The 23,062-nt window shown below is 50.2% G+C and overlaps 1 protein-coding gene across 1 annotated transcript; it reads right to left on the reverse strand.

Annotated features, from left to right (window-relative positions):
- Window positions 1-699: 699 nt before the first annotated feature.
- On the reverse strand, window positions 700-22,819 carry LOC121161225 (tripartite motif-containing protein 26). Its single transcript, XM_040987527.1, has 8 exons — window positions 22,700-22,819; window positions 7,372-7,857; window positions 7,113-7,208; window positions 6,086-6,316; window positions 3,985-4,007; window positions 3,418-3,533; window positions 3,161-3,193; window positions 700-2,689 (listed from the first exon to the last, which is right to left on the reverse strand). The coding sequence occupies exons 2-8, from the start codon at window positions 7,807-7,809 to the stop codon at window positions 2,007-2,009; spliced, it is 1,620 nt and encodes a 539-aa protein (XP_040843461.1). The 5' UTR covers window positions 7,810-7,857; window positions 22,700-22,819; the 3' UTR covers window positions 700-2,006.
- Window positions 22,820-23,062: the final 243 nt, after the last annotated feature.

The following is a 23,062-nucleotide window of genomic DNA, read 5'->3' on the forward strand; positions in this document are numbered from 1 at the left end:
ATTGTAGAAACAGCTGACTGGATGTGTGGGTATAGTTTGCAAAGAACTGAGCAGTATGAATATAGAAAAAACTAAAATGAGTCCACAAATAAAGAGTACAGGAAATACACCTTGGCACTAGTGTAAACCTGGAGATAGCTTTGTATAAGACTTCCTTTAAGAAAATCAGAAAGAACAATACCTGTGCAGACAAAATTGAATCTAGATAGTTCCCTTGGATTCTTTTAAAAACCCTGCTTACAAGAACCAATCCACAGAGATAATTTCTTGATCAAGGATCATATCTGTTATGCCCGACACAAGTATCCAGATCCTTCCAGGGAGCCTCACTTCCCTAGCCATGCAAGTGGCTTCCCAATCTTCTCCATGGGGCTCTGCTTATTTTCCAAGGGAGGATTGTGGGGTGCCAGGTCAGACATCACCCTTCTTCAGGAGTCGTTCCATGTTCCACAAAGGATCTTGGCTCAGGACACCACCATGAGAGGGCAAGGCCATGTGGAGCCAGGGCAGGTGCCACTCATTGTCCTGTGGAGGTTCTTATGGCAACTTCCAGAAGGAACTGTGTGTTTGTAGGGCACAAAGAGTTTAAGAAAGAAACCCAGGACTTTGCTAGCAATGGAAGCTTTGTGTTGAGACTAACAATCTGTCCTGATAAAAGTGCTTACATATGTATACACATTCCTCTCTCTACAGATCACGCGTTCAATAAATCTTTATTGAGCACCTACTCTGTGCCTAGCACTGCATGAGGTGCTGTGAATACAAGAGAAATCTAAGAGGGGGTATCCACCCTCCAGGAGCTTACAAAACTAGAGGCAAAAGTAAGATGTACAAGTAACTCAGGCAGCATGTGATATGTACAAAGTGGGCAACTCCGACAACGCAGTGGCCACGGGACCACAGAAGAGGGGAGCCGTCTCTCAGAGCAGGGCATAGGAATTAAAAACCTGGATAAGCAGGGGACTGGCAGAGCACTTGGAGTAGGCAAGGACAGACAAGGACACCATCTCTGCTAGAACAGGGGGCCTGTGTTAAACTATGGACACCAGGAGTGCCTGCACAAAGGTTGGGAGTTGGCTAGGGCACATGGTTAGTGAGGACCTGGTGGGCTCCCATCCCTTTCCTCTCCCTCCCCAGGAAGAGGAGCTTGAATGCTGAGGAAGGCCGGGGGCCAGCTCACCAGTCCCTGCAGAGTATGGTTAGAGGGGGTCACCCTGCAGATCCGGCTTGTTCAGATGCACTGATCAACAGCAGGAACATGTGTCCCTGCGATCCTGCATTCTTTTAAAATCTCACCTCACAAAGACCCAAGCGGAGGGAATTTTTGGCCATGGGTAACAGCTATCCACTCGTGGGCACATGTCTCCCTTTCAGGGAGCCCCACAACCATACTACAGAAGCCTCGTTGGCTCAGCCCTGGTTTTGGAGCAGCCTGGGCTCTGCTCTGGACCTCACAAGGCAATGCCAGCGACCAGAGCTTGTGGGGGCAGACCTGCCGGGACAGGGGAGCCTCTGGAAATGCCCATCCTGTTGACTTCCAGCATATTCCTGTAAGTTCACCTCCAGGTGGCGGTGGATCAGCTTATAATTCCAGGGTAGGTGGGCACTGACTGGATTTGAGCAGGGGAACCCAGGGGGACTTAAAGCAGCGAGGTGCTCTCAGACTGGTCTCACCAACACAGCTGGCAGAGGACACCGTCCTGGGCAGGGGCTGCCTCAGATCTGTTGTCAGCAGAGAGCACAAAGCTATAACAGAAGAAAGGTCTGTGGGGAGGGAGGGTCCTCACAGACTCCAGGACCAGAAGGGCCCACAGAGAACCAGCAGGAGGAGGAAGAAGAACCACTCAGTGAGGCCTCATGAGGCCATGACCCGAGACAGGTGGGGGGAGGGAGTGCAGACACAGTGGCCCCCTCCCCTGCTCCAGGTGCTCCGAATTCAAGAATTCAGGAATCTCAGAGAAGTGAAGCAGCTGTGGATGCAGTCAGGGCCAGGCAGGCCTCAAGACTCAAGGTCTCAGAAGGAGGCGTGTTCCTGGCCACTTGAGCCACAGGAAAGGGACCAGGCGGCGGGTGAAGGTGGCAGTAAAGGTATAGATGAGTTCCTGTGACTCAGCATTGGTGAAAGTCACGGTGCCCCCTTCATAATCCAAGGCAATGCCCACTCTTCGGGGTCGCAGTGCGGGGAACAGCTCAGCCTCGGGACTTGTGTTGGCCCAGATGCCGGAGGAGGAGAGGCGCAGCGCCCACACCCCGTCCTCAGGGCGCAACGAGAGGTCTCCCTTTCTCTTCACAGAGTCTCTGGCCACTCCCACCATGCAGCTCTCCAGAACTTCCTCGTCGTCATCCTCCTCCTCCTCTTCTTCCTCTCCCAGGGATTCTTCGTCCTCATCGGTTTCCCAGTCGTCATAGCCATCCCCATAGCCAGCCTCCTCTTCCTCCTCCTCTTCTTCTCCTTCTTCTTCCTCGTCACCCTCCTCTTCTTCCTCAGACCAGCCCTCTCTCTCCACCTCAACTTCCCAGTAAACCTTGCCCCAAGTGAAGCCCTTGCTGCCGAGCACCCCAGGCTCACAGTCAAACTGCTGCGGGTGCAGGTAGGCACCCTGGTACAGGCTGCTGTAGGTCACACACTTCCAGTCCTCTGACAACTGCAGGTACCCACTGGCCGACTGCGGATCCAGGGTGACGCTCACTGTGGCGACAAAGACAGCATTACAGTGAATTGGGACACCAATCTCACAGCACCCCCGGGACATGTCACCCCCGGGACATGTCACCCCGCCATCTGCTCTAAAGGAAGAGTGCCCTGGTGCTATGCCAAGCATGGCAGGGGTAGGTGAGAGGTGGCACAGCAGGGGGGCTGAGGTAGAGCCACCCCTGGCCTTGGGCAGACCCTGTTGCTTACTCTGAGTATAGGAGCCATTAGGTACGGCACAGGAGAATGAACTCAGCCACAGGGCAAGGACTGAGGGTAGGGTCTGTGAAAAGGGTCAGGAACCATCGGAAGCCTTCCCCTGCAAAGTGCAAGGGGAAGGAGGAGGAGGCTAGCTGCTGGAAATTCTCCCTATCACCAAAGAGCAAGGGCTGCACCAGGGCCGCAGCAACAGAAGCTCTCTGCAGGACAACAGTGAGGTTGCCCTGGGGACCACCTTTACACACTCACCTGTCTTATACTCCAAGTCTCTCAGCAGTTTCCCTGTGGAGAAAAAGAAGAGCAATGACCCTCAACCCAGCACAGCTCTGGGCACATTTCTCACTTGGGCTGTATTAATTTCACAACAGGGCCCCATCCTTGAGATGCCAAGACGACAGACACAACAACCAGGAGGCCGCTGGAGGAGTGAGGCTGGAAATGACAGAAAGGAGCCAGAACGCAGTGGCCCCCAAGTCCCCACATTCAGGGTTCTTCCCAGCCCTCACCTTGGAATTCTCTCAGGCCTCGCTGCAGAGATTGGAGCTTATCTGAGAATTCGCCAGTCCTCTTCTTAACCACCCTGGCAATGGGTTTCCCGATCCAGAACTTCTTGCGTGGATACCTGGGGAGGTAAGAGACCAAACAGCATGGCGCTCGGTTCCTCTTACCTTTCTTTAAGCTCTTCTCCCAATCCTTAAGACAGTTGTGAAGGGGGCAGTAAAGGTTGGAAGAGCTCCCATCAGAAACACAAAAGCAGTAGTCAGGAGGCACTTCCTGAGCCAGGCCTCAAGAACAACCCCTCTCCACAGCTAAGGTCTGGACCAGGTTTCCATGGTCTCCTTTCTGTCCCACCTCAAGAACATAATAATGGGCCCAAGTGACGGGATCACAGAGAACATGCTGATGTGGCAAGCCAGTCAAGCAGGTGCTCCTGCTCCCCGAGGCCAGCAGGACAAACCACAGAATAAGGAACGAGATCACTCCGCATTAATTCCAAAGGACACGGTCAAGTAACAAGACACAGGGACCCCCACACGGAGGAATGACACACACAGTGGAAGGGGAGCTCTCACCTGTTCAGGAAGTCTCTGGTGTCCTATAAGGGGAGAAAGCACAGCAGAAAGTGAATCAAGTGAGACTTCACTCACCCACACTGACACCAGAGGAGAGAAGGAAGCCCCTCAGAGAGCAGGACAAACACGAGCCCTTCCTCACAGAGCCCGGGGGAAAAACCCAAAGACAGAGTAATCGCGGTGACAGAACCAACTGCAGGCTGGGAACAACGGGGCCACTTGTGCTGGGGAGAAACTGGCAACAAGAAAATCTGGCCAGTAAAAGGGGTGGGAAGGGATGACAAAGGGGCAGGGTTCTGTTCCGGGGTTGGGAGGAGATGGAACCCAGTTCTGTGTACCAGGAGGAATCCCTGGAGGGTTTCCAGGAAGACCTGATCCATGTGATCAATGTACTGAGTCTCCCCAGGGCTCCTTTCTCCCTGGCTTCTCTCTCTCTCTCTCTCTCTCTCTCTCTCTCTCTTTAAGATTAATTTATTTGGTAAGCAAGTTACAGAGAAAGGAGAAAGAGGGATCTTCAATCTAGTGGTTCACTCCAAACAGTCACAACAGCCAGGCCAAAGCCAGGAGCCTGGGACTCCACCCTGGTCTCCCATGCAGGTGCAGTGGTCCAAACACTTGGGTCATCCTTCACTGTTTTCCTAAGTGCATTAGCAGGGAGCTGAATCAGAAGTAGAGCAGCCAGGACTAGAACCTGCACCCATATAGCATGTCAGTGCTACAGAGAGTAGAAAAACCTGCTGTACCACAATACTACCACCCGCTTCTGCCCTGGAATACTAGAACCCATACACCTAAAGTTGGGCAATGGGCACTCAGGAAGACTACATTTCCCAAGTTTCTGTGAGCAAGTCTGGTCAGATGACAAAGTTTCAGGCAATGGTATATGACAGAAATCAATAGCCACAATCTAGATGTTCTGCTTTGCAGAAATCAAGCCACTTCCATAGCCTACTGGCCAACTACAGCCAACTAACAATCTCTATTTCAAACTAACTAGCAGAGCCTGAGGTTCCCAACATGTAAGAAGGATTTCATGTCAGAGGAGATGAAATGCTAATTATACCCAGATTTGATTAATACACATTGCATGCATGTATTGAATCTTGCTGGTGCCTGTCTGCTCCATGCGTGACTTGTGGCTGTGAGGAAGGAATGACATATCCCTGAAAGGCCAGGGGAGAGGCAGCAAGGGACCCAAAGTCTCGCAGGGACATAAATGACAATGGAGGACAAGGGGGCAGAGAGACATTTCAGACAAATGAGAAATGAGAAGGTGCCAAGCCTGGGAAGCAGGACACCTGGGCTCAAGCTTTGATCTAATTCCTGACCCACCCAGGGCCTGGACCACAGCAACAGCAGGGACAGGCGTGGGGAGTCGAAGATCTCTGCTGGTTGCTCCAATGTGTCTGGATCCACAGTGGGCGAGAGGCAGGCAGAGCCACCTCTTCCTTCAGCGTGAGCTGGCATCAGCTCTGGGGAACTCACCCTGCCCTCTCTCCTCCCTCCTCCTGGCTGGCTATTGGCTTGCCCTGCCACAAGTCAGACCCACTCACAAGAAACCACACAAGCAGGGGAGACCAGTGGAGAGCCACTCTCCTGACCCATGATGGTGGAAGAACAAGGTCTCCTCCTCCTTTCTAAGAGTTAGGCCCTGCTCAAGCAGGGAGAGGAAGCATTCTAACTTAACAACCAGTTCCCCAGTCTACAACTCTGTCTCAGAACCAAAGTCACCTCCTCCATGAAGCTTTCCCAAGGTACCTTGTCTGCCCTCCCTTGGTTCTTTGGAGGTTAAGCCATGGACAGCGCTCCTCCTGCCAGGGCACCTTTCTGCCTTTCCAGAACTCCACAAGGGCAGTGGTAAACACAGAGGGCCCTACTAACAACCTTCCTTCTCATTTCCATAGTACTTTCCAATTTTTAAAATATTTTTGGTAGAACATGGATATTTTTGAAGTGACATATGCCAGCCATCCAACTGTATATCCATGCAAACCTTGGCTGGGAAAGGGAGGGTATTATCAACCTAATGTCTCAGATGAGCCTAAGAGGAGGCAATTCCCCCAGGGCTGCCAGGTCCCTGCCCTGGGTGGGGGTTCCTCACCAGCATGAGCTCTGCTGCAGGCTGCCGTGCCTTGCCTTCCAGCTCCGAGATGACCAGCGCCAGCCGCGTGAGCTCCCCAACGCCCCGGCTCTTGTACTTCTCCCGGCCGTCCAGGAGCTCCTGCTCCAGCTTCGTCAGCTGGTCCAGCAGGTGCTGTTCCCGCTCCTTCAGAAACTGCTGGCCCTGCTTAAATGCCGAAACGATGTACTGCCTCTGGTCCTGCAGCTTCTTCTGCAGCAGGAGAGCAGAAAGGGAGATGCACTGACACCTCTGCCTCCAAGCAGAGACCCCTCTGGCACCCATGGTTGACTCTCCAGTCACTCCCCCTACTCGGGCATTCTACAGCATCTGGGGTGGGAAAAGCTTGGAGTGCAGAAGACACTAGCAGTGAGTGAGTGTGGCTCACTCAGTCCCTGCACCAGAACCCTGACTTTGCCTGACTGCCCAGCCCTTGCTTGTTCTAGGTGAGCCTTGAAGGAACCCCATAGGCCTCCTCACACCTTTCCCTCCTGGACAAAACTCTGCCTGCTGCCTCTTCCCAGAAGCTTTGCTTGTCAGCCAAGCCCCACCAATCCTCCCTTCAGCAACACCCCACCACTGCACAGGAAATATCTAGGTGGGATCCCTCCTTGCCACATCGGACAGCACCCTGTTCCCTCAGAGCTGGCAAGGGCTGCCTTAGCCCTTCCCTCTCATTGCTACACGTGGCCAGTTCCCTCCCACCTAAGCTCCATGCCTGCCTCCAATCTCAGTAAAACATGTTTGCTTACATGTCCAGCCCCTACCCTGCACATAGCCAAAGGCAAAATAAGTCAAGCCCGCCTTAGCTTCTGCAGGGCACCAGCACTGGGTGGAGGTGGAGGGAAGGGACCCTAGTTAACATCTGGGTAACCCCTCACCTGTTAGATGAGACACAGGCCCCCAGCTTAAGGTCCTCAGGTTAGACAGAGCAAGCCAGGGCTGAAACCCACTGCAGCCCTCACCTGCATGGCTCCTGGAACTCCCTCCCACTCGCAGCCTCACTCACCAACGCAGCTAGGATGTCAGCTTCTCCCTTGGCCTGAAAGCCCTGAATTTTGTCTCTGTCTCTCCTTAGGGTACTCAGGTGGTTCAGGATTTTCTCCTGTGGAAAGATAAGCATGGAGACAGGCGGATGGATGCTCTGGAGTGGGGCAGGAGAGTGGATTCAGGCAGGGTCCCCAGATGGTGAGAAACCTTCAGCAAGGTCCTGGGCAGGCCAGGAGCCCTCAGGCAGTGCAGAGCTCCCTGCCTGTGTGTGGGCTTACCCTGTGGGGCAGGGCGGCCTTCTCCACGAGGACAGCCGTGTGGGGCCGGTGCTCCCGGGACTCACGGCACATCACACACAGCAGCTTGCCGTCATCCTCACAGTAGTAGTGCAGCTTCTCCTGGTGCCGCTCACACAACCTTGTGTCCTGCTGCTCCTGGGCTCCCTCTCCTGGCTGCCGGCCCTTGTCCACCTTCAGCCGCTCGATATTCTCCACCAGGCTCGCCAGCTGCCATACAGGCCGGATGTTCTCCTTCTTAAAGGGCTTTTTGCAGAGTGGGCAGACGGGGCGGCCCCCAGAGTTGGGGCGGACATCAGTGGTGCAGTTGCGACAGAAGACGTGGCCACAGTCGATGGTCACGGGGTCCCGCAGGTAATCAAGGCAGATGGAGCAGGTCACTTCCTCTTCCAGGCTCCGCAGTGGGGCTGATGTAGCCATGGCGCCCTCAGCTCGGAAGGGTCTCTGTCCTGCCGGAGATTTCTCCCCCTTGGAGAACAGACATGGGGATAAGAACAGGCACAGCAAAGAAGCAAGGCAAAGCTGAGCAGAGGTCTGCCAGTCCCAGCACTGTCAGGGGACACTGCCCACTCCCACAAGCCCCTACCATGTATGCCCAAGAGGGACCTTGCTGATCTGGTCTAAGAGATGAGGAAACAGAGGCCCAGAGAGGAGCATCATGGAGTGAAAAGCAGGGCTACCACCAGACCATTCTTTCCTGCTTGTAAACCATCCTGCCCCTAAACCTCTTTCTTCTCTGTTAAGGGAAACTACTCCAATGTACCCACCATGGCAGGATAAACCAGTCACTGCCTACTGGAAAATTGGTATAATAAACGGCTAAATGTACAGTACCTGCTGCCATGCCCATGCTGCTCCCTCACCTGTGCAATGCATTTACCAGCTCCCCCGGGGCCAAGAAACCCCTCTGGTCGCTCCTCTAGGTCTCAAGTTTCAAGGACCAAGAAGCCCAGGGAAGCATCAAGAGTCAGTGCTGAGTGCCAATGCCTCCCTTTAAAAGGAGGGATTTCCTTGCTGTGTTGCGGTTTAGGCTTGGTTCACTCTTTCAAAACTCAGCCAGCCAGCAGGGCACAGCCTGGCCACATGGCACTCACTCTCAGCTGTGGCCCTCCATCCAGCTCCTGGAGCCAGCCTGTGCTCATCTCAGCTGAGCTCATGAAGGAAACTGCAGGGAAGGCACCCGAGTATGGATGCAGCACTGCGCTAGCAGGGATGGCCCTTCCAGGAAGTGAGACAGCTCAGCACAGAACGCACACTGCTTCTGTTGTCCTCTGCAGTCCAGCCCAGTACTCATCAGAGGTGTCACTGACTCTGTGACAACAGGCAAGCCATCTAAACACTCTAAGCCTAGATGCCCTATCTGTGAAATGGCACAGGTGATACATATCTTCAAGGGTTTCTAAGCAGGTTAAGTGAAGGAATTATGTTAGGAAGCACCACACACAGGGCCAATACACAGACAGGAAGCCAGCTGACAACACAGAAGCCCTCGGGTCTCAAATTCAGAGAGTGCTTGGATCACACACAGAGAAAAGAGCCGAATCCAAAAGTGGTGGCAAGACAGGAAGTGGTCACTTTGACACAGAGTCAAAGTTAACAGAGTCTCTGCTGTTGATGCAGGGGAGGCTGAGAAGATAGCTGGCAGGCACAGCAGAGGTGACTGCGAGGCTGGTGTGCAGCAACTAACCACAGGCAAATCAATACCACAGATTCCATGCAGCCAGAGCCCATCACAGCAGCTCAGCAGTGACATCAATGCGAGGGAAATTAAACCTCCAGTGTATAAGACTCAAAGAAAAAGCAAGAATATCTACTCCTGAGGAATCTAATCAGTGATACACTAAAAAGTGCTTCAGAGGGGCAGGCATTTGGTGTAACAGAACTGCAGCTTGGGAGTCCAGCATCTCCTCTGGAGTTCCAGCTTCCTGCCATGGACACCTTGGGAGGCAGCAGATGGCTCAAGAACCTGGGTCCAGTGTCACCCAAGTGAGAGATATGAAGAGTTCCAAACTTCTGGCTTTAGTCTGACCCAGCCTGGACTGCTGTAGGCACTTGGGGAGTAGACTAGCACATTGAAGATTGTCCCTCTGCCTTTCAACTAAAATGAAAAGAAAATTTAAGTGCTTTTACAAAGTGAAAGTACTACACAAATAAAGAGATTATACTGCTGATAATACATTTGAATGGGGAGCACTAATGCATTCAGGCATGTGTGACTTCAAGTGTCAAAAAGCATAAAGTACAAAACTCAAATAAAGGGCTCAAGGAACTTAATTAGTAAACAAAGGTGATCGGTTCTTAGAATGTTGGTCAGGCTGGTAGAAATGCCAGGAACTGCCAGGTCCAACTCCCTGATCCTACTGTTGAGGAAATAAGTCTGGCCCAACCCTCTTGCAATTCTAACAGACTTCAAAGGGTCTGGAGAGGGGAGAAGGGTCTGGTACTGGGTGATTCCTGCGGGCTGTGGAGCGCTTTATCATGCCACTTTGCTGAATGACCTGGAAGGTTAAAAGCTGAGGTCATTTGTTGTTGTTGTTGTTGTTGTGGAGGACAGTCTGTGTTATCTCTGGAGCTGAACATTTATTTTGCAATTCACTGGAAATGGAAAAGGACAATAAAGAGCTCAGTACAGTTCCCCTTCCCCAAGAACATGACACTTTCACCCCCAGGAGCTGGTGGTCACCCAGGCTCATGCCAGCTGGGCTCTGCTGGAATGTTAGCCTCCTAAACCTGTATTAAAAGTACAGCCGATGTTCTAGACAAAACTGTCGAGGGTTACAGCAGGCCATCAGCTAATAAGCAGAGGAATGATAATGGTGTAAGATCACCATTTTGCAACTGTTGTTACATAACCCAAGCATCATCAGTAGATGCTAACACCACTGGGTTAAAGGTGTGGGTGACAAGACAGTTCCTCGTGGTACTAAAGTACCATCCAATGTATTACTGCCTTCTATGCTTTGATGAAAATGACATCTAATGGTCCCCTTAACCAAGTCATCAAGGCCAGCATCACTAGTCAGGGCAACCTGGCATATATTTCCCAGTGTGGCATCTTTAGAATTACACAATGTCACTGGTGAAGTGTTCTTGCCAGAAACAGTTGATCTGAATGAAGCTAATTAGCTTTTAAATCTAATTTCCAGTTTACGGAAAATATGAGGGATAAGGAACACTTGCCAATTTGTTACATGAAAAGAAAGTGCTGACAGATGACTTAAACTATAGCATGAAGAAACATACCCTGCAGAATATGGGACATTCCACAAATCAAATGGTCAGGTCTTTAAAAAGTCAACGTCGTTAACAGAGAAACAACCAAGCACAATGTGTGAACCTTAGCTGGACTCTAAAAAACAAAAAACAAAAACAAGACTGGAGCCAGCGCAATGGCTCAACTAGCTAATCCTCTGCCTTATAGCACCAGCATTCCCTATGGACACTGGTTCATGTCTCAGCTGCTCTGTTTCTGATCCAGCTCTGGGTCTCCCCTGTGAGTGCAGGGTTGCAAAGCTTTGGGCCATCCTCCACTGCCCTCCCAGGCCACAAGCAGGGAGCTGGATGGAAAGTGAAGCAGCTGAGTCTCAAACCATGCCCATATAGTATGCCAGCACTTGCACGTAGAGGATTAGCCAGTGAAGTCACTGCACCAGTTACACAAAATAATTTCTTCATATGCTCTACTATGCAGTCTAGTTTTTGAAATATTTCTTTGGGGCTGGTGTAGTGGCTCAATAAAGCTAGTACTCCACCTGCAAGTTCCAGCATCTCACATGGGCATTGGTTTGTATCCCAGCTGTTCCATTTCCCATCCAACTCTCTGCTTATGCCCTGGGAAAGCAGCAGAGGGTCCTTCAGTGGACTGCAGACAATGGTTTAACCCATTAAATCGCAGTACCAGGCCTGGGGCTATTATTTTTCTATCACATGCTAAAAAAGAGTCTGTAACCAAAATACTGACATTAATACTCAAACACTGAAAAAAATGCCTGGATTCAAAGAAATTGAAACAATGTTAATTTTATAGACCCACTTGCTGTTTTAGAGTCTTTCCTAACTAAACAGAGCACCATTTCTCTGTTCTACCCCATTGCTTAGCTATACATACTATCTTGAACATATTGCAATATGTTTATTGGAAGATCCCTCCTTCCTACAGGACATACATGGATGCTGAATACATAAGTGTAAATCCACAGGTTGAAAAATCCAAGTTCAAGCTGGTGCTTTGAAGCCACTGGGTAAGCAACTTGGCAAGAACATTAAAAAAATTTTTTTTTCTGGGGTTGGCACAGTGGAACATTGGGCTAATCTGCCTCTTAGCACCAGCATCCCATATGGGCACCAGTTTGTATCCTAGGTACTCCACTCCACTTTCTATCCACCTCTCTATTTATGGCCTTGGAAAGCAGTTAAGGAAGGCTCAAGTCCTTGGACCCCTGCACCCACAGGGAAGACCAGAAGCAGCTCCTGGCTCCAGATTGGCCCAGCTCTGGCCTTTGTGGCCATTTGGGGAATGAACCAGTGGAGATCTTTCTCTCTGGCTCTCCTTCTCTCTACCTCTGCCTTCCTAATAAAAATAAACATCTTAAAATAAATAAGCAAATAAATAAATATTTTCTAAAATGTTATGTATCTATTTGAAAGGCAGAGATGGGAAAACAGATGGGATCATTAAAGTGAGGCTGATTTTGCTGATCTGCTGGTTCACACTCCAAATGAGTACAACAACCAGAACTGGGCCAGACTGGAGTCAGGAGCCAGGAACCCAATCCAGGTCTCCCAAGTGAGGGTCAGGAACCAATCACTTGAGTCATTGTCTGCTGCCTCATAGGGTGCACATTAGCAGAACATGATCCAAAGCAAAGCCAGGACCCAAACCCAGGCACCCCAATGCGGGCTATGGGTATCACAAGCACTATCTTACCGAACCAAACCTCTATTCCTGGCAACAACAGCATCTGTTCAGGACTCAGCACATTTGTCACCGATCTATCTAAAGATACTTCACATTCAGGATACTCTTCCAAGGAAACTGAGGCTCTGCAGCGTTAACCAACTTGCCGAAGAGAACAAGGTCAGGCAGCAAAGCCTGGGGGCAATGCCTCAGCCCAATCCATCATACTCTGTCACCCAAGCACAGTGCATAAAGGAGCCCAATACCAACTCCTTTGTTAGAAGCTCAAATGAGGTCATCTGCATGGGAGGGCTTTGTCAGCTGAGCTGTGCTGACCACAGAAAAGGGGCATATATTCTGCTGATATGGACTCAAAGTACCATAGCCCTCACTAAGTCACAACTTCTTTTCAGAGGTAGAAGGAGGATTTCCAGATTTCAACATTACAAGAAAAGGAGTCGAATGGCAGCAACAAGGACAAACCATGACAACTGCCCCTGTTCCCTGCACCCCATCTTGGACCCAATTCACCCTCTCCAAAAATTTCACCCTCTCCAAAGCTTCTTCCCCACCGAGCACACACCTCTTATTTGCCCTTTCTCATTTATGCCAGCAGCACATTCTGATTATCTCAGGTTTCAACAGTAAGGGGTAAAATTACTCTTCTCTCCATTCCTAGTTCTTGAGCCACAAAAAACTATAGAAAGTCAGAGCCGGAAAAAAAATCTCAGAGTCAATGGCATACATTCCTATTCCCTTTACCCAAACAAGAGCTCTGAACTCAAAGAACCACTTCAGGAATGACCTCGTGCCACAAGTCACACGCCACTTGCTCCAGGGCTGGGGCTGAGGGGACCCTGTGTCCTTCCAATGAGCCAGAAGCTAGCTGCGACTCTACAAGACCAACCCTGCAGCATCCTGGCAGCATCCTCACAGGCGGAACTGGACAGGCGCCAGACTTTTTCTCAGATCCCCTTCCTGGAACCTTCCTTTCCCTGGCAAGTATCCAGACCTCATAAATACCGCAGGTGCAAATGTCAACACACTGGCAGAGACGGTGCTGTGCACTTTCCAGCAGGGCCTTTCAGGATGCTTGGAGACTCACCGGGAGCTGCAGAAACTAGCTGTGGAGAGCACTGCTACGAACATCCACACCTTTTGAGCTGACACTTGCATTCCTCACCTCCACCCCGACCTAGTTCCAGTGGAAAATGAGCCAAACTCTGGCCCCTTGTTTCACAGTAGCAGCCAACTGCTGCTTCTATGTGTACACAACTCTCCCTCCCCAGTCCATGGCCTCTATCACCCACATCCCGGGTATTGCTCCCTGCCTTCCACTGAGGCAGGGTGCAGTGCAGGTGCCACAAAGAGATACTCAGAAGACACTCAATTCCTAACATGGGCTCTTGAAGCTCAGAGAAAACAGTAAAAGGACCTGGGTTTGTACTCTAGTCTCCAGGCCACCAATTCAGGGATTCCTCACTTCCCTCAAGCACCTGCCAGGACTTCTGAACAAGAGTCCCTGCTTCCTATCATTCCAAAGCACTTAGCCCCAGCCTCCAGATCTTACCAGAAATCCCAATTAAAGACTCTCAGGCCTCAGATTTAGCACCTCTCCTCACTTTTTTTTTTTTAAAGGAGACTTCTCTAACAAACCCAGAGAGGACAGAATACAAGGCAAGAGGCAAATGATCTGAATGTGTATTTTAGAGGAGTGGCCAGGCCACTGGTGATGATGCCAAAGGCCTGGTTGCCCCAGAGTTTGTCCCACAAGATGCTGCTGACTGTGGACAGGACACCACTGTGGACACACATAAGCTATTGTTGCCCACCAAGGTGAGCATCAGTGGTGCTTTGAAGTACAGTGCCAGTCATTCAAATCACAGAGCTGGGTTCCAGGCAGGTGCCCACAGTGGAAATCCCCACGGGGCTCAGAGGGGCAGGGTTAGCCTACGGGGTCCTTGCTCTATGCCTGATCCAAAGGACAGCACTGCCATGGGACAAAGCTGAGAGTTCTGGCACAGGTGTTTGACAAGATGCTTGGGATGCTTGCACCCCACTTTGCTGTGCCAGATTTGAGTCTAGGTTCCCTCACTTGCAACCTAGCTTCCTGACAGTGCTCATCCAGAGAGGCTCAAGCACTTTGCTCCTTGCCACCCATGTCAGAGACCCAGACTGAGTTCCAGGCTCCTGATTTCAGCCTAACCTAGCCTTGGCTGTTGCAGGCATTAGAGAGTGAATTATCAGATGGAAGAGCTTGCTCTCTCTCTCTCTCTCTCAAATAAAATGAAAACAAATGTTTTTCTTTTTTTTTTTTAAGTCAGGAGCTCCCAGTACATATCAATGTTCACTGGATGAACCAAACTCATTCGGCACCAGAGAATATAAGGAATCCTTTGTCAAGCAGCATGGCTGGCAACACAGGATTGCACATAACAGTTACCCAGAGAGGCTTCAATATACACCTGGGACAATTGAGTCAGAATATCTGATGGCTTTGTAATTTACAATACCTCTTCAGGTTGTCTAATGTCTAATGACTGCATATCACTAACTGAGCTCCCTTGATGAGGAAAATGAGGAAGGTAAGAACCAAAGCCTTGGTTCGACTTGCCAGTGGTAGAGCCAGCTGGGGCTCCTTCGACTATACTACACTACACTTTGGTACCTGAAAAGTGAAATCTCCCTCACCCCTAGACAGTGAGCCGGAGGGTGATCCTTGGCAGGCAGTGAAACCAACTGCCCAGGGACAAAGGGTAGTGGTGAGTTTGAGGAACCGATGATTGGTTGCGGTTGGGTATGATGTGTTGAGCAGCTGGGACACCTGTTGGGATTTGTAGGAGGGAGGGTGGGTTAACGGAAAACAGATTATACAAGGCTCTGTAGGTCATATTAAGAACTCTGACTTTCTCTCCTTTTTTTTTTTTTAAGATTTACTTTTTATTTTTATTGGAAAGGCAGATTGACAGAGAGAAGGAGATAGAAAGATCTTTTGTACACTGATTCACTCCCCTGGTGGCTGCAAAAGCCAGAGCTGAACTGATCCAAAGCCAGGAGCCAGGGGCCTCCTTCAGATCCCCCACACAGGTGCAGGGTCCCAAAGCTTTGAGGTGTCCTTGCTGCTTTCTCAGACCAGCTGGGACACAAACTGGTGCCCACATGGAATCCCGGTGCATGCAAAGTGAGGATTTAGCCACCTAGCTACCATGCCAAGTCTTCTGACTTTCTTTTCACCAGGCTTGGGAAGCCACTAAGCATTTCACAGTTCATTCAGAGGTTAACAGATATCCATGGTGGCCCACTATGCACCAGCTGCATAAATGTAAGGAACAAAAATGACAGAGTGCTTGCTCTTCCAGAATGTACATCTAGCAGCATAAACAAGTAATTGTCAGAGGCTACAATCAGATCAGCTGTGGGGATCATCAAACCTTCCAGGGGTTTTGGCCTACCTGAACCGTCTCTCTCTTTTGTTCTCAATGTTCCCACCACTCTTGCCTTTTGTCCCTCAATCAGCCCTGCCATGTGCCTATAAAACTACTGTTAGGACTCCTCAATGGCTTTCTCAAACCTCTTCCCTTCCTGTGGGAAGCCATGGATTATCTCGGCCCAGGTCTTGTCTCCAAGCTCATTTCCTCATCCCAACCCCAAAAGCCAAACAAAACCCCTCCCAAGACCTTAAATGAAGTGCCAGGCTCTTTCCTACCCGAGTCCTTGGAAGACCCTGCTGTGCCTAGGGATAACACCATCCCCTCCCCACTCAGCCCACAGCTGCCAGGCTGAGGTCTCGGCTGCCAGCCAATCATCCCTGACCTCTGAGGCCGGGGCTACAGGGCTCTCCTTTCTGTGGACTGAACTCACCAGTCCCACACTCTCTAATTCTCATTTCTTATATAATGTTTAGCACACCAGCTTTTCCCACCAAGCAAGGACAAGAGGCAAGGACAGTATGTGTCCTAGCCCCAGCATCCAGCACAGTGCTTGGCATGGAACAGACAATAAAAACTGGCTAAGCAAGCAGCAGAAGCAGCACAGGCACAGAGTTCTGATGGAGGAGGATGCTCCCAGAGTGACTCGGAAGCAGCACATGTTGTGCCGGTTTTTTGAAACCCCCAGATAATCATCAAGTCTGAAGTCGGTGCTGAGGCAAAGGGGGTGGTTTATTCAGGTTAGCCTAGGTAACCCAGCCACCTCCCCCAGCCCAGCATGGCTGGGCGGGGGAGGGGCAGCCGCAGCCGAGGCTGCAAGGATCCACAAGGAGGGCAAAAGAAGCGCGAACCAGAAGCCAAGGGCAGGGGCGAGAGCCCAAGCCCCCCAGTTCTTATACATTTCAGGCTAGTAATTATACAGTCATGACTTAGCAGGCATTGGTGGGTTTGAAACAAGCAACTTTCAAAAAGTACAAATCGATGAGCTATTGGGCTGTGAATCTTATCAAACACCAGGTACCTCCTTCCTGAGGAGTGGTCTGCCTACGTGACCTGCCAGGTGTCCTGCCGGGTGTCACGTAGACTATCAGGCCTGAGGTTCACACAGCCCCCAGCCAAGCCATTAAGGCAGAATCACAAAAGGCAGAAAACGCCTAGGTTCTTCACACATGCAATTTCAGCCACTTGTCTGTCCCCTCCAGGTAGAGGCTGAGTTACTAGGGAGGGAGATGATTTGCTCATTCTCTTGGGAACACCAGCAACAGCAGCTTGCATCTCATATTCTAGCCACAGTAAGGCAAGGACAAAATCAGGGGAGAAAAGCTATAACCAAGAAAATGGCTATGGCAGGAAAAACTGCAACAATCACTCCTTCCCCTACCTTCAGGTTTAGACCTAGGTATGTATTCATAAAGAATAGAGTTTATATTTCCTGCTCTTGAGCCTTAGATGAATGAAAGCATATTGCAGGGCTGCTTTTGGTTGTTTGGCTCTTAAAACCATGCTTGCGCAATTCATTTGTGTGACTGCAAACCGCTCATTTCCATCACTATAGGGCAGCTATGGAAATATCATTCTTTAATGCAGTCCCCTTTGATGGCCTTCTTGGTGACTGCACTCATTTCAGCCCACCAGCAGACTCTCAGTAAGTATGTTGCTCCATAGCTTTACCAACACCTGCTATTATCAGTTTTAATTTGTCACTGATTTGATGATCAGGAAATTAGAATTTGTGTGTAAAATGTTAAATACAATGAGACAGCACGATCCAGGCCCAGGGACGCAATAGCAGCAGAAGATAATTGTGCTCTTTTCTCCATCTACTAAGTGGTATAAACACTTTTCTCTGGAGAAATAGGGGGTACATCCAGCTTCTTCCATTCTTCCTTTCTTTGGTAACTTTACCCAATTCTTTCCTAGAAAGAACATCCTGAGGATGGAGCCCTCTTTCAGTTCAATGGAGAGAAGTAGAAGACAAAGCCTCAGGCCTGTCAATGACATCCCTGTCCCCAGATCCCCACCCGCTTCACGAGACAGAATGTGACTGTTAAGGTCAGGGACAAGGAAACCCTGCTGAAACATTCAAGTGTGAGGCACAGCTCGAGGCAGGGGAGCAAGGGAGAGGTGATTTAGTTTGGCATTGCTTAGGGCAATTCTGCTAAGCCAGAGGGTTGTCCTGTTTGAGACGGAAGCCCACTCAGATGATGTGAAAGAAACCAGCTCCTGATGACATCTTTCAAAAGCCTACACTGATCTGCACCTAAAACCAGCCTTATCTTTGAGCTTTGCAGTCTCATGAGCAATCCACACCCTTTCTGGACTTTCTGGACTTTTCTAACACCTGCAAAGAAAAAAGGCCTGACACAGCAGAGGTTACTGAAGGTTACTGGGCTGGGATACACAAAGAGCTTGTGTGAAAAAAAAAAAAGCCCGTTTATCCAGATAGAGGTTTTGAGACAAAGGAGGATCCTGAGTCTCCAGCCCCCACAAGTAGAACACAACCAGCAGGGAGGAGGCTGACCTCCAGTTCCGACCCCTCCCCACAGCACCTAGGAATTCCGAGAGAAAACAAAGGAGAATCTCCCTCCGCCCAGGCTATTGTTCTAGCCAAAGCCCACAGCCTAGGTGAACCTTTGCCCAGCCTCATTCTGCAGCCCAGTGCTTGATTTTTGCCCTTTATGGCTTCGGAATCATGAAGAAATAGGAGTGGGGAGAATACCCAGGTCATTCACAAACTGGAATAAAGATTTGGGAAGTGACCAACATATTTAATGTGCAACATAAAATCACTGCTGTTTGTGTGTGTGCATGCATCTGTATGTGTCTCTATGTAAAAAACAAAACAAAACAAACCAGGGATTGGTGTTGTGCAATAGTTAAACCACTGCCCGTGACATGTATATTCCATATTCCATATGGGTGCTAGCTCAAGTCCCAGCGGCTCCACTTCCAATCCAGCTTCTTATACCAGGAAAAGTAGTGAAAGATAGTCCAGGTGCTTGGGCCCTGCATCCATGTTTGAGAAGCATATGTAGCCCCTGGCTCCTTGTACCTAGCTTCAGCTTGGCCCAGACCTGACCTGTGCGGCCACTTATAGAGTAAAGCAGCAGGTGAAAGATTTTTTATCTCTTTCTTCCTCTCTCAATTTGTAATCTAGCTTTCAAATGAATAAAAAATAAATCTTAAATAAAAAAGAGGGCTGGCATTGTGACACAGCCAGTTAAGCCACGACATACAACGTAGCATTTTGTATGGGCACCACTTCAGGTTCCAGTAGGTCCACTTTCAATCCAGCTCCCTGCTAATGTGCCATGAAAGCAACAGATGATGGCCAAGTGCCTGGGCTCCAGCCACCCATATGAGCCCAGGCTCCTGGCTTCAGCCTCGGTCCAGCCCTAGCCATTATAGCCATTAGGTGAGTAAACCAGCAAACAGAAGATATCTCTCTCTCTGTAATTCTTTCAAATAATAAATAAATCTTTACAAAAGGCATTGCAGCTACCAAAACCAGCCAAAGAAGAATAAGCATAGCTGAAACCTTTGGATAGGAATTGCTGTTTCATTACAGTGATTTCTGACAATTTGGCCAAAAGACAGAAATGGCCCAGTATACCAAATTTAGCAATTCCAAGGTCTCAAACAGAACCTATGTATTCAACATCTATGGAATAGCAAGATGAAGAAAGATTGTAATTATTCATACCCAGTTAGAGGCAGGGATCTATGACCTCAATTGGGGACACCTGTGACATCACATGGTGCTGCTGAAAACGTGGTCAATAGACATAATAATTGAACTGGCAAAAAAAAATCTTTTCCTATGTGGAACATAACATATGGCACAAAAGCAATGGCATCTAAGACTTGGTGAGATGTGGCATACCTGCTACAGAGTGCTATCAGACTCACCATTTTTACAAAGAGGCTGGAGTGGTAGTAAAAAGGGTTAGGCAGCCACCTGTGTCAACAGAATCCCAAGTGTGTGCCAGTTCAGGTCCCTGATGTTCCACGTCCAATCTAGCTCCCTGTTAACACACCAGGGAAAGTAACAGAAAATGGCCCAAGTACTTGTGCCCTGCCACCCACATGGGAGACCCAGTCGGACATCCAGGTTCCTGGTTTTGGCCTGGTCCAGCCCCAGCAGTTGTAGCCATTTGGGGAGTGAAACAGCAGATGGAAGATCTTTCTTTCACTCTAACTTTGCCTCTCAAATAAATCTTTAAAAAAAAAAAAAATTGTAACCCAGATATCCTGCTGTGCTTCAAATCACAGCTGAAGTAAAGGTAAAAAAATCACACAGGACATTCAGGCTCTCCATAATGTGGTCCCCCAAACCTTGCCTCATTCAACCTAATGCTGTGACTGTTCTATGCACAGAACAGAGAGGACAGCCCCCTTCTTCACAGCCCCACTCCCCACTTGGGCCCCCACATGTGCTCTTCTCTCAAGCCCAGCTCACTGCTGACGGCCCCAGTAGGACTGGCCCCCTTATTTCTGTGCTCCCTGCAGCACCAGACCCACCTCTAAGTTGAATGACTTCCCCTCCCCCTACTTAGTTCCTGGAGCAGCTCTGCACACACTATTTCTAGGTCAGCACTGCCACAGTGATTCGTAATTAGCATTTTTACCCATCTTCTCACGCAAACCACAGTGGGAACCTCAGGGCCACCCTCACTCATCCTTCTATCTCTAGTACCTGGCACACAGCATGGGGGACCCTGATGATAGATGAAGGGTGGAGACTTGTTCTAAGGTAGGACTCCGAGCAGCGGGTTGGTGGGAGCTCCATGGGTCGCTGGCAGTGCTTTGGAAGGCAGTTCTTGCAAGAATCTGTTGTTAGAGCCAGGTTCAGCCTAGCTTCTCTGCTTCCTGCCTCACCATGCCACACTTCTCCCCACCTGCTTCGCCATGGTCAGCCTTTACCAAACACCAGGCTGGGGGAGGGGGTGTCTCCCAATCCTGGACTGCGACCTCCAAACCCTATGCTGAAATACCCCTTCTCCTTCCAGAGAAAACTCCTCTCAGGTATTTAAGAAAGGCTGGCTGCTGCTACACCGACTCTGATTCAGAACCCTGCTCCCTCTCCGTTCTCCTGTTCACTACATTCCTTCATCCCTCCCTACATTTGGTCTCAGCAGCAGACACTCCTGGCCATAGACACTACCCATTCCTCCCAGGACCTTTCTCCACACACACAACTTCCAGGAGGAAAGTCAGCATTCCACTTCTACCAAGCTGGCAAGTTCTAATTTGCCCTGGATGTTAGCCAAGTTAAACTTTCCTTTTCAAAACTAACAATCAACTTCCGTCATCCTCCATGTCTTGTCTCTGTCCTGATCCTGACAGTTGATGTCTGAAGTTACTCGATTATAACTCTCTTCTGAAGCGGGTGGGATCCAATCTGAGTCCAGCCTATTGCTCCTTACAGGAGGTGCCATCTGAGAAGTCACCCCTGGCCACCAGGGCCTGTTTCTTCCCCTTCTAACAAGACGCTCTGCCAGGCTGTTTGACACGTGTCACCAGGTTGTGTGGAAACTCAGGTGAAGCCATATGACCTTCAGTTTCCATAGCAAAAGGTCTATAAAATACATATTGTATAGTGAGAACAAGGAGCCAACTCTAAATAACCTACAAGTAGATTCATCTGCAGCCTTTTGAGGAACCAAAGCTGTACAGCACTAACTCCAAGTGTAAAGGGGAGTTCCCAATAATACCTGTGGGCACTTGCATTCAAGGAAATCAGAGTGTGCTCCCCTCCACTCCTACGGTGTGGGCTGCACCCAGTGACCTCCTCCTCTGTAAGGAGCATGTAAGAGGAGGACAGCCAGGTGAACAAGCCAGGCGAATCATGCTGATGGGGTGAAAACCACACTCTACCCTGGTGGGCTCCAGACAACATCCACTAGGGAGGTGGAATCCACTCAACCCGTGTGACTCAAAATTGCCAAGGTCACCAAAACAAAGTCTGAGAAACCACCACAGCCAGACACAAGAACTAAATCTTAGAGTGGAAAGCTGGATGGGCTGATGAAACAGAAAAAAAAAAAACCAAAACACTGAAGAAATGACAAATATGCTATGGACTGTGGGCAGTAACAATGGGCCAATACCAGCTCATCAATTGCAACATATGTACCACACTGATGCAAGACACTACTGGGGGGCAAAGTTAGGAATATTTTATATGGGAACTCTAGATGGTCTTTTCAATTTTCCTGTAAGTCCACGACCACAATTTTTTTTTAAAGTCTATTTTATTCATTGCAACTCGAGACCATAAAAAAAAGAAACCTCTAGTTTTTAAAGGCAAATTTGCTTAAAAACTTAAGGGAAAAATATGCTAGGGTTTATGATTTTAGCCCACAGTGAAACAGAAGGGTCAGGCATGCATGAATGAATGTCATTCTCCACTCTTTTCAAGCACACACAGCGGGCAGTGGTGTCAGAGGCTGGAATCTACCGGCTATTTGCAAGTGTTTGCCTCTCATTTGCTCCACAAAGTTAAAATTTATGCACTTATTTCTAAGGTTTAGTAGGAAAATTAGCAAGAGAGCCTACAGTTCTTCAGACTATGTGGCTAAACCGGTTTATTCTGACGAAACAGAAAAGGTAGGAAAGGAAAGAAAACCTGACTTTGACCACGGAGCCGGATTGGCCGTGTACCTACGGGGCTCCAGGCAACCAGACCCATCATCCGGGCCCCGCTTACTTCTGGCTCTGGGAACTGGAATAAATCCGAGTCTAAGCTGAGCCCCGGAAAAGCCAGGAAGAGCCAGGCGGGGACAGGCCGACGGAGGGTCAGGCCAGCAGGAGGGGTCGGGCTGGCGGCGGGGACGCGGGGAACCCGACCCGTTCCCCAGCCGGCGGGGCGGCCTTGGCCCCGCTCTGCCCCGGGGCCCAGCGGCCGCCCGCACCCGGAGCCGCGCCGGGGAGCCTGCCTGCCTCCGCCGCGGTCCTCCCCGGGTGTCTCCCCACCCCAACTCACCAGTCCCGAGCTCCGGGTCGCCAATCCGGGGCCGGGGGTCGCCTCCCTCCCGAGCCCGCACGTCCGAGCTCCGACTCCTCCACGAGCCGCCGAGCGCGACACCGCGTCCCCGCCCCGTAATCTCCCGGCTCTTCCAGGCCCTCCACCCAGATTTTTCCCCATCGGCCCCGGGATTGGTTCCTGCCTAATTCAGCCTTCCAATCGGCACCCCCATTTCCTCTACGTCACTGATCACTGGGCAAATCCCCCAGGCAGTTGCGGGGCGAGGGGGTGGAGCGGCAGGGCTGGTGAAAGGGAAACTGAAATCCGGCGGGGCGGGGCCGCGGCCGGCGCTGCCCGAGGAGCGAGCGGAAGGCCGGGCCG

Source organism: Ochotona curzoniae, unplaced genomic scaffold, assembly GCF_017591425.1.
Source record: "Ochotona curzoniae isolate NIBS_2020 unplaced genomic scaffold, NIBS_Ocur_1.0 contig_4751, whole genome shotgun sequence".
Lineage (NCBI taxonomy): Eukaryota > Metazoa > Chordata > Mammalia > Lagomorpha > Ochotonidae > Ochotona > Ochotona curzoniae.